The sequence below is a fragment of the Melanerpes formicivorus genome, unplaced genomic scaffold (genome assembly GCF_026170545.1).
Source record: "Melanerpes formicivorus ecotype bairdi unplaced genomic scaffold, bMelFor1.0.p_v2 SCAF_15, whole genome shotgun sequence".
NCBI classification, from domain to species: domain Eukaryota; kingdom Metazoa; phylum Chordata; class Aves; order Piciformes; family Picidae; genus Melanerpes; species Melanerpes formicivorus.
The window spans coordinates 8294013-8306194 of NW_027142367.1; the positions used below are offsets into that span (position 1 = coordinate 8294013).

General features: G+C 44.5%; 1 protein-coding gene across 6 annotated transcripts in view; it reads left to right on the plus strand.

Moving 5' to 3' along the window:
* ZNF516 (zinc finger protein 516) overlaps positions 1 to 12182 on the plus strand; it is a 112306-nt gene that overhangs the window by 87125 nt on the left and 12999 nt on the right. For all 6 annotated transcript variants that reach the window (XM_068147561.1, XM_068147560.1, XM_068147562.1 and 3 more), the window contains one exon: positions 7638 to 9113. In XM_068147561.1, coding sequence (XP_068003662.1) covers positions 7638 to 9113 — 1476 coding nt within the window. The remainder of the gene's footprint in view (positions 1 to 7637; positions 9114 to 12182) is intronic.

Genomic DNA, 12182 nt, shown 5'->3' on the forward strand with positions numbered 1-12182 from the left:
TCCCATTGTATTGCTCTTACTGTGGGCTTTTACTGTATATATATATATATATATATATATTCTGGTTTATATTAAATATCTGTATATTAAAAAAGCATAAATATTATGTGATCAGTATGACCATCATCTAATTGGGATGGTTTTATTTTTATCTTTACAATGCATACTTTTATTTGTGAAAGCTAAGATGAACCACCTCACTAGTACACTAAGACTTAACTTGCTGTCTATTGTAACATCTGTTATTTTCAATATTGCTGCTTCCCAGATTTCTCCCTCCCACTGCATGGGTTTTTTTGGCTTGTTTCCCTTCACTTGTCTTAGCCTGCCTTTTTTTTTTTTTTCTTTCAGAATGAATCTCATTTGATTCTTTTCAGACTGCATTTCTATTCTCTCTAAGCCCCTGTGCCCTTTCCTTGTCCCAGTTGTTTTTGCAGCACCTCCAAATGCGATATTTCCTGGAGATTTAAGTTCACATGCTGTCTGGAGTCTCTTCTGGATCGTTAAAGAAAACACCAAGTGAAATAGGACCTAATACAGCTCTTTGCAATATTGCACCTTCTTCCAATGTTACCCTTTGCTTTTATCATGATTTATTTGCAGTCAGTTTTCAAACTGAGCCACAGCATTCATCTCTTAAGTGCAAATCACTATCAAATGTTTACTAAAATCAAACACATCACATCTGCTCCTTTCCCTTCAGCTCCTGGTGCTGTAATGCTAGCCAGAAGAGGGGCCAATTTCTAGCCAGTTCTGCTCTTCTGAATAGAAATCACAGTTTCATTGTCCTCAGGCTTGTAGCCTGGTTTGCTTTATAGGAAGCCTCATGAATTAAAACAGCTGTGCAACCCATTCTGAAATTTGGTTTTGTGGAGAAACAGAGCTAGGGAAGAAACAAGTGGAGTTTGTGCATGTGAGGGGGAGAAAGAAGAGGGATACATGTATGTGGAGAGAAGGGGTGTCACTTCTATCTGCCTCTGTAATACATGTAAATAAGTGATGGCAATTAGATGTATTTCTGAAGAGCTGGTCAAATCCCTTAACATTCCTGTGTTTCTAGCCCATGGCTTCTCTCTACTTAGTGTTTCTCACTCTCCTGCTTTGCTCTCCTGTGGTGTGCAGTGCCATCAGTAGATGAAGCTATGGCCAAACTGAAAGCATGAGATGGCAAGGGCAGCCATCTCCTAGCTAAGCACCTTGTAATATTCCTCCACTTCAGCTGTTGGTGGGTATCCATGACAGGGAAAAACTGTAACATTCCAGAGATATGTGGTAAAAGAACCTTTCTCACTCTCAGTACAAATGTTAAACAGCTGTTTGGGGTAAGAAACAAAGGAATTGAGACAAATGTGAAGAGATGTCAGGGACTGTAGGATAAAAAGCAAGAGCATGCATGGCCAAGAACTCTTTCAATGGGGAATGTGAGTTATAGTCCCTGGAGATCATGCAAAAGCCATCCCATTCATGGCTTTTTGCTTTGACCTGGCCATAATAAAATCTAGAAAGTTTCTAGTGACAGTAATGCCTGCTCTGCACTGATTTGGGTAATATTTTATATGAGTGATTTAAAAGGATTGTTAGTACCCCTTTTCAGCTGGGGCAAGTGGCTGAGAGCAGGCAGAAATAAATTTAATCTATTTTCCTAACATACATATGTGTGTGTGTGTGTATAATTGGGTTGCACACCCTCTCCTCTTGCATCCCCTCTTAGCCCCTGGCTTTTGCTACCTGATTGCAGCCCTGCCTGGACCACCAACCATGATAGGAAGAATGGCACATGGCAGCATTTCATCTGGCTTTTTGTCCCTGGCAGGGAGCAGGATGGGGCTAGGGAAAAGCTTAAGCTCTGGTTTGTGCTAGTGAAGAAGTATGAGTTGGCCTGTGAATGAAAAAGCATGTCCACCCACATCTTGGGGAAGCTGGGGCAGGAGTCTGTTTTTGTTCGGGTTTTTCTTTTGCTGTAAGTACATCTGAGCAATTAACACAAATATTACTATTGAGCTTTCTAATCTAAGTTTTAAAAATTATTCCTAGTTTGTTCAGTACTGTTCATGTGAGACATGAGAGGAACTGAATCTAGGAAGATGCTATGAAGACATGCTAGAATCTATGTTTTGTAATAACCTTACAAATTTTCATGTGTGGTACTGACAGCATATGCCTTCAGCATTGTGGCAACTGCAGGCCCTCCTTGTTTTCCTACTCTGTGCTACATTTCCCACCTGGAAAATCCCTTTAATGCCTGTATTGAAGCAATAGGGCTAAAAGGCTTGCAGTCACAGGCTTTATACCCATGGCTATTGCTGCACAGGGGACACTGGTCTCTTCCTGCTTCTTTCTTCCCCTTTTCCCTCCAAGTACAGACTAAAACTGCACAATCTAAACCTAAAGACCAATCTCAGGCCTAATGTGTGCCACCTCACAGTCTGTTGAACTTTGTCCTCCTTGCTGAAACAGTGCATTACAGAGATTTTAATCAAGTCAGAAAGCATTGAGTAGTGCCTGAGGTATGCAGGGCAACCTGAAAGTCACCAACATCATAGATGGCTTGGGTTGGAAGAGACCTTGAAGATCATCTAGTTCCAACACTCCAGCTATGGACAGGGACACGTTCCACTAAAACAGGTTGCTGAAGGCCCCATCCAACCTGGTCTGTAACAATTCCAGAGAGGGGACATCCACAATTTCCCTGGCCAACATGTTCCACATGTGCTGATGTGCTCCTTCCTCACAACTGCACAGGTGGACCAAGGAGTGGATGGAGCCTACGACCAAATGATTTGTTTCTACTTTGCTTTTTTATTTACTATGATGATCAAAGGAACCACTCCTTGGAATCATAAAGACTTGACTTAAAATCTTATTTAAGAGCACAAATATTTTGGGCTGTGACAGATGTGCTTTGAAAATAACACAGATGTGGAGTGTCAGATTTCACTGCTGTATCCAGTGTCTTTGTTTCAAACTGTAAATTTGGCTAGCAGTGCTTTCCCTAAACCTTTCCCCTGCAACACAGGAAAAATAAGTTCCTGTGTTGTGGATTTCTGACACTTTCCCTGTCCCCTCCCCCCCCCGAATTTACCCCCAAAGAGAGTGTGAAAGGCAAATTATCTTAGCAGAGAGATCACTCAGCCCTGCAAGGCTGCAAATCTATGGGTGCTTTTAAACCTAATTATCTTGAATTAAACAAAAGCTTAAGATTTTTTTGCTTGAGTTAAAGTAGATTTTATTTGCAGTGAAACTGCAGCCAAAGCCAAGCTTCTTCCATTGCCCCATGCAGAATAATGCCCAGGGCACTGTGCTGTGCTAAGGAACAGCACTTGAGTATCTGAAGCCCTGGCTTTAATGAGTTGATGTGAGAGGATATGCAGCTCTAGAGCAGTTCACTCCATTCCCATTCTCACCCCTCCTACAGATGCAGAGATCACTTTGGACTGGTGACATTTTAGATGGAGCATGGTCTCCTCACACTTGCCTGGCAGAGGCTCATTAACTGCATGTTAATTGAAACTGAAAGTTTGTCAGATGATTCAATTCAGTTACATGTTAAATGGATTCAGTGCAGTCAGCATTGCCACTGTGGTGAGCATCTCAGTGGAATTGATTTGTGATCTGATTTGGAGGGATTCAATGGCTTCATCAGTGGCTCAAAGAGGTCAGCATCGGGCGAGTGGGCAGAGGTAGCCATGCTCTCAGCAAAACAAATCCTACTCTTCTCCTTTCACCCTAAATGGCTTTAATTATTGCCCAGTATATTCCCTTACCAGGATGTGTTAGGAAGATAAATTTACTCTGGAGAGATGAGAAGCAAAGAAGAAAGTGAGAAAAAATGAGACAGATGGAGTACATCTGTCCCAGAGGAGGGGAAAAATCAGAGTGTACGAGAATGGCCTATCCCTCAAAGGGAAAAAGATTCTAGGAAGGGAATTGGCAGGTCTCATAGATAGGGCTTTAAACTAGATTCGAAGGGGGAAGGGGCTGAAACCAGTCCCCCCAGACAGGAGTCTGGGGGTGATAAGCTAGAGCCAGAGCTGAAACCAGCAGCCCAGCTGAAGTGCATGTACACTAATTCACGAAGTATGGGCAACAAACAAGAGGAGCTGGTAGCCTTGCTGCAGCAGGAAAGTTATGATGTAGTTGCCATCACAGAGACGTGTTGGGACAACTCACATGACTGGAGCACTGCAATTGATGGCTACAGGCTCTTCAGGAGAGACAGACAAGGAAGAAGGGGTGGAGGGGTGGCCCTGTACATCAGGGAGGCACTAGATGCCATTGAGCTGGAGATCAGGGACCATCAGGTTGAGTGCCTGTGGGTGAGAATTAGAGGGAAGGCCAACAGGGCTGACATCCTGGTTGGAGTCTGTTATAGACACCCAACCAGGATGAAGATGTTGATGAAGCATTCTATAGGCAGCTTAAGGCTGTCTCAAGATCACCAGACCTTGTTCTCATGGGTGACTTCAACCTGCCTGATATCTGCTGGGATCTTAACACAGCAGAGAGGAGACAGTCTAGGAGGTTCTTAGAGTGTATGGAGGACAGCTTCTTATCCCAGGTGCTGCGTGAGCCTACCAGGGGTAAGGCTCTGCTTGACCTCCTCTTCACCAATAGGGAAGGGCTGGTGGGCGATGTGGTGGTCAGAGGGTGTTTAGGGGCCAGTGACCACGAGATAATTGAATTCTCAGTATTTGGTCAAGCTAAGAGGGGTAGCAAGAAGACCTCCACTCTGGATTTCTGGAGGGCAGACTTCAGGCTACTCAAGGAACTAACTCAGAAGGTTCCTTGGGAAACAGCCCTTAAAAACAAAGGGGTCCAGGAGAGCTGGGCCTACTTCAAGGAAGAACTGTTGAAGGCGCAGGAACAGGCTGTGCCAATGTGCCGGAAGATGAGCCGCCGGGGCAGCCAGCCAGCCTGGATGGTTAAAGAACTTTTAATGGAACTAAGGGAAAAAAAGAGGGTGTATCACCTTTGGAAGAAAGGTGAGGCAACCCACGGAATGTTTAAGGATGTTGCTAAGTCTTGTAGGAAGAAAATTAGGGAGGCAAAAGCACATTTGGAGCTTAGACTGGTCTCTGCTGTGAAGGACAACAAAAAGTCCTTTTATAAATATATTAATAGCAAGAAGAAGGGCAAGGACAACCTCCACTCCTTGGTGGACATGGAGGGGAACATTGTAACAAAGGATGAGGAAAAGGCAGAGTTACCTTCTTTGCCTCAATTTTTACTAGCAGGACAGAATGTCTTCCAGACAGCTGGCCTGCAGAGCTGGCAGAAGGAGCCAGGGAGCAGCATAGTTTTCCTCTGTTCCAGAATGGGGTAGTTGGAGATCTGCTCAGCCGCTTGGATCCCCACAAGTCCATGGGACCAGATGGGATCCATCCTAGGGTGCTGAGAGAGCTGGCAGAGGAGCTGGCCAAGCCGCTCTCCATCATTTTTCAGCAGTCTTGGCTCACTGGAGATGTCCCAGAGGACTGGAAGCTGGCCAGCGTGGTGCCCATCCACAAGAAGGGCTGGTTGGATGAGCCAGGGAATTACAGGCCTGTCAGCCTGACCTCAGTGCCAGGCAAGATCATGGAACAGGTCATCCTGAGTGCAATCACACAGCACTTAGAGGATGGCCAAGGGATCAGGCCCAGCCAGCATGGATTTAGGAAGGGCAGGTCCTGCCTGACCAACCTGATCTCCTTCTATGATCAGGTGACCCGCCTGGTGGATGTGGGGAGGCCTGTGGATGTAGTCTACCTGGAGTTCAGCAAGGCCTTTGACACTGTCCCCCACAGCAAACTGCTGGCCAAGCTGTCAGCCCATGGCTTGGATGGGAGCACACTGCGATGGGTTAGGAACTGGCTGGAGGGCCGAGCCCAGAGAGTGGTGGTGAATGGTGCCACATCCAGCTGGCAGCCAGTCACTAGTGGTGTTCCCCAGGGATCAGTGCTGGGCCCCATCCTCTTTAACATCTTTATTGATGATCTGGATGAGGGCATTGAGTCCATCATCAGTAAATTTGCTGATGACACCAAGCTGGGGGCAGGAGTTGATCTGCTGGAGGGTAGAGAGGCTCTGCAGAGAGACCTCGACAGGCTGGACAAATGGGCAGAATCCAAGGGCATGAGATTTAACACATCCAAGTGCCGGGTTCTGCACATTGGCCACAACAACCCCATGCAGTGCTACAGGCTGGGGTCAGAGTGGCTGGAGAGCGGCCAGGCAGAGAGTGACCTGGGGGTGCTGGTTGATGGTAGGCTGAACATGAGCCTGCAGTGTACCCAGGCAGCCAGGAGGGCCAATGACATCCTGGCCTGCATCAGGAACAGTGTGGCCAGCAGGAGCAGGGAGGTCATTCTGCCCCTGTACACTGCACTGGTTAGGCAGCACCTCGAGTACTGTGTCCAGTTCTGGGCTCCTCAGTTTAGGAAGGATGTTGAGTTGCTGGAGCGTGTCCAGAGAAGGGCAACAAAGATGGTGAGGGGTTTGGAACACAAGCCCTATGAGGAGAGGCTGAGGGAGCTGGGGCTGCTTAGCCTGGAGAAGAGGAGACTCAGGGGTGACCTTATTGCTGTCTACAACTACCTGAAGGGGGGTTGTAGACAGGCGGATGTTGGTCTCTTCTCCCAGGCAGCCAGTACCAGAACAAGAGGACACAGTCTCAGGCTGCGCCAGGGGTGGTTTAGGCTGGAGGTTAGGAGGAAGCTTTACACAGAGAGAGTGATTGCCCATTGGAATGGGCTGCCTGGGGAGGTGGTGGAGTCACCATCACTGGAGGTGTTCAGGAGGAGACTTGATAGGGTGCTTGGTTGCATGGTTTAGTTGGTTGAGTGGTGTTGGATGATAGGTTGGACGCGATGATCTTGAAGGTCTCTTCCAACCTGGTCTGGTCTGGTCTGGTCTGGTCTATTCTATTCTATTCTAAAATAGGAGTCTGGTTTGAATTTTCTAATCTAACTGGCTGAAAATGTTGAATTCCTTATCTCTCTGTGGATCAAGTTGTCATAAAATTTTCCTGAAGTTTGACTCAAACATAAGCATAAGTTAAAATAGAAATGTATCTGCTTTAAAGTAATGGGTGAAAATTCAAAATTTACATTCTTCATAACTCATCTTTTAGATTTTGCCACCTCAGAAGTCCTTCTTTGGTGAACAGTATATTCTGTATGCTGTACCTGCTTACATGCTTCATTTCTCTGTGGAGCCAATTTTTATTGCTGAGTTATAAACCTTTTGAAAATAGGGGCTTGTAATGGAAGTGCTGACAGACCTTTAACTATCTGGCTCCATTATCTGCACTTTTAAAAAGCATTAAGTGGTTGCATATTTGTTTATTTTTCTCACAGTCCCAGAATTTAAACAGGGGTATATTATTGAATTGTTCTTTCTTCAAAATGTCATGAACATGCAGCATTAGACAGTTTATCCAGACTTCACAGTCATCTTTAAAAGTAAATTGAACTGTTGTATTTTATTTCAAGATTTTCTTGCTTATACAGTACTCCTAGTCCATAGCATGTCATTGCAATACTAATACCAAGTTTGTTTTTATAATTACTGTCTTTCTCTGATTTTGAATTCTACTCTGTCTTTCGGTCTTCTTTCTGCATAAAGTGACAATGATGTTTTTTTCTGTTTGTCCCATTCAGATGAAAAGCCATACCACTGCAACTTTTCTGAAGAGGAAACCCCCATGGTAACATCTCAGCTGGATGAACTCCCGAAGCTGGGAAGCTGCAATGTTAGAGAAAACAAGGCCAAGGAACCTAAACTGGAGATCCCTCCGCTGGTGTCAGCACTGCAGAGTGTCATCAAAGAGCCCTTTTCGAGATACCAAGATCTAAAAGGTTCTGCAGCCATAAACATGACAGCGTTTCACCACAGCCAAGGTCTTCCTTGCTCCAGTCGCATTGCTAGCTTTGCTTCAGGTTTGAGCCAGGCATCTTCAAACATGGTCATGGACTTGAAAATGTCACTTGAAGTGCAGGCTAATTGTGCTAGAGAAAATTTGCTAGACTTGCACAGGGAGCATCCTCTAGAAAAAGGTGCTGAAGCTCAAGAAGTAGCTCCACTCGATTTGAGTGAGAAATCAACAAGGGATAATTCATGCAATAAAAATCTGAATACATCCTTGCAGGCTGCTTTAATTGTCTACCCGTGTCCTTTTTGCAGTCACAAGACCTACTACCCTGAAGTCCTGTGGATGCACAAAAGAATTTTGCACAAAATCAGCTCTAACTCGATGGTCCCACCCTGGGTTCAGCAGAATGGATTAAAGAGTATTAAAAACAACCTGGTCTTTCTGGCAAGGAGTGGGCGTACTGGCCCCCCTCCTGTTCTCGGTGGCAAGGAGTGCCAGCCTTTACCCATTGCCAGATTTACACGCACTCAAGTGCCAAGTGCATTGCCAGCCTCCAAAAGCAGCTCTCTTTCTCTTGGGATGACTGCGAAGTCTGGGAGTATGTGTCAGTCCAAGGACAGTCATGCCTTCAGCCACTGTGGTCCACGCTTATCAGGCCTGGATGGGTACAGACAGCCCAAGATAAACCATTCCCAGGAGCAGTACAGCATAGCGCCACAACAGAAAAGTAAATATGAGGCAAATTCCAAACTTATGCAAATGGGAGCCTATAGCAGAAGTGTAACACCTACTCAAACAGTCATATCCAGGCCCAGCACACAGTCCACCAACAGTAAGCAAGTGGAAAAGTATGTGACTCCCCAAGGAAGTACTAGTTTTGCCCTTCCAGGTAAGCACTGTGCATCTGACTCCATGAAGGCCAAATTCAGCCCACCGCCGCAGTATCATCCTCTGTGTAAAAGCGAGCAGTACACTAAACATGAAGAGCCACTGGTGCCTCAGAGAGAGTCTCACGTGAAGGCTGGGAATGAGATGAGGACATTGGCAAACTGCACAGCAGTAGCACGAGCAAGTCCACTGCTGCAGCCCCAGCCTAATGCTGCAGGAGTTTCTCCAGCTTTACACTTCAGCAAACAGGATCTGGGATCAGATGGGCATGAGAAACATTTGGACGTTTTAAATATCTTTAAAACATACATTCCAAAGGACCTTGCTTCGTTGTACCAAACCTGTGGTGCCAACAGCCCTGTCCTGGATCACACAGGTAAGATTTTCACAAGCCCTTCATAGCTGAGGATGTGACTTGCTTGTTCCTGCATTGTTCAGAGCCATGACATGCTGTTTCAGTTTCTTCCTTCTCTCCCTTTAATAGTTGGGATTGCAAGTTCATTGTTTTTTATCATTTCAGGATAGGCTTGAATAGGTTTGTTTACTGATCTCTAACATTGCAGCATCCCACCTCATGCACTGTGTGACATTTCTGTCACAGGTTAAATGTATCCAGTTCCACCTGGAGTATTGCTGTTCCTTTCTCCCTGCGCTTCAAGCATGCTGAAGTTACACAGATGTGCTGTCACAGGAAGATCCCCCTGATATGCTGATGCTAGCACGCATCATCTTCTTTTTGCTTCTGGCAAAATAAACATCCTCTGGGGCTTTTCTGTGATGTTATTTTGGAGGTTTTGTTCAATTTTGTCTGCAAACAAGTCTTGCAACAGTGAGAGATAATCACTTGTTGGCATCCTTTGTCTTTCTTGAGAAAAAGTCTTAAGATCTTCCTTGTCCATATCAAATACTGCTATTGTATTCTTCAAATTATTCTTTTGATCTGTGTATATCTTTATAATTAAAAGGAGGTAAGGCTGAATATGTGCCTGTGAGTTCACATAAGCAGGAAAGGCAGTTGTGCAAACAGCCAATTTAGAAGTTCAGGGACTATAAAAGTACCAGAGCCCTCCTGTCTTTCACCAGTTAACTGCCATGCAGAAAGAAGATTAAACAAACAAACAAACAAAACACCACAAACAAAAAACAACCAAACACAAAGACACCTATTTGATTTTTGATTTTGAAACCATGCTCTTCAGATGATCTGCCAGAATTAATCTCTCTCAGTGGAAACTGAAAAATCACACTGATTTATTGCTCTTAAGATGGGAAGATGTGTGTAGGGTCTGAGGATAGGAGTCATAGTCTCACCTCTCGCTGTTTGTGAACTATCCCATTTGTGGAAGTTGTGCAAGAACTGAACTCCACATGGGAGGGGCATGCAATCCAGGCAGATGTTTTCTAGTGCCCTCACCTGGCATAATGCTCTGTTTTGTCGAAAGCATGTGTGAAATCCCATTTTACAAGTGGGATGAAACACAGGACTTTTGGAAGCTGGTGGTCTAAGCACAGCTATGGTCTACTGCCCAGAAGATGTGTGCCAGTGTTGACCACTCTGGCAGCTGTGAAGCAAGGAAGGAGCCATAGTGTTTGGTCAGGTCATGTTGGAAGGCCTTTTGAAGAAGACAGGAAGGTAACATTCTACCTGAAATAGTCCATGAGGTGCACCTTTCAGCCGCTCCAGTGTCAGTTTTGCTCAATTGTTTAAATGTAATGCTACCCAGGGCTGACTTATTTATTGAGTAGAACATTTCACAGGTGGTTAGAGGCTGCAATGATGATTGTAACTGCCATCAGGTTCCTGGGTTTTGTTAGGAAAGGACACCCTCAGTTTCTAAAACTACAGGGTCAGTGTTCCTGTTTTCATTCAGTCAACTTTGCTTTTCCCATTCCAGTGCCTAGAGAAGTTTCATCCTGCCTGCTTCCTCCTCTAAATACCAGTTAATTGTTCCACCATCAGCTTGAGGCACCTGCACATGGGTACCTTCTTCGATATTATTTAATTCCACATTATGTTAACCTGCTGGGAGAAATCTTTCTGATCCTAGTGAGCTCCCAGACATGGTAAGAGGAATGGAAATAGTGAAAGCCAGGAAGTCAAAACTAGTTTAGTGAATGCAGGCACCAGAAAAAACATGAGGATGCTGGGGCAAAGTAAAGTAGGGACAGGGTTTCCAAGGAGGTCTCTATTTACCTGCTTTTTAAATGGGGGATTCTATTGATAAAAAATGTTTCTATTGGGCAGTGATTTTTAGAGACACTTTAACTGGAAGTTATTTGGTGCCCACCTCTGCTTTGAAATATATTCTTCCATTCCAAGTGTTTTGCAGCAATCAAATTTTCAGAATTTGAAACTTACTTTTTTAATTTTTGTGTTTTAAATGTAGCTTGTCTTCATTTTATATACAGCTTCCAGGCTGTTGATGGTTCTCCAAACCAATTGGCACGATGGCTGTTTTTTTTTTTTGTAGCACTAAAATAAAAAGCTGCTGCAGGCAAAAAGAACAAGATCCTACCAACTGCAGATAGAGGAGGGTAAATGAACTTTGTCTGAAGGAAGACAGACTGAAAGAACATAGAGTGAGCCCTCTGAGTCAGCATGCATCATACAATTTAGTCTTAATATGACAATGTGAATATGGCAGTCATGATATAAAGGACACCCCAAAATCCCGCTGCGTATACTATTTCTCACAGATTTTCCCCAGTTGAGTATTCTCAGTAGACTTGGGTGTTTGGTATATGACCTCATGTTGGATCACACTAGACTATTTTAATGTGGTAGTGCAGTGTTCCAACTTCCTTTAGGGGGACTGGATTTATTTTTGGGATCCTTTCTTTTTCATTTGTGTTTATTCCAGTGTGTCCTTGGGAAGGAGAGTTGTATCTACTGTTGTGTTACAGCTGCAAACACAAAGCTTGCTGCGCCTAGGCAAGGTTTGTTTCACACTGCCTAATCATCCCAAACGCTTGTAGAGAGAATCTTATTGTTATATTTAATAGTGGTTATTTATTTTATTCATGATATTTACATGAATTGCCATATTAGTAAGGGATGGGTTATGGCAGCAGATGCGCTCTTTCCCTAGGGCTCCTTTGAGACCAGTTTTGAGCATCGGTTTTGCCGGAGCTCTCCCGTTCATATAGTCACGTTCATTTACCTTTGTTTGCTAACACCTGTAGTCATCCACCTTCTTTTGTTCATATATAGGATAACCTAAGTGATGACTCATAGGGGCATAGCCTTGCAGCAGTGATGCCCTGTTCCTCGAAGCTCTGAACTATCAAAAGCCTTATGGTGCTCCTTAGGAAATGCAGCAGTGGCAAATATACCTGCAAACAATCCATTTCCACCTGCTTTTCAAGTAACTACTGTAAAGTGAGTGCCAGGGAGGAGATAGATGAAAGTCCTGACTTGCATACCTTTGGAGCTTGTACAGGGTAC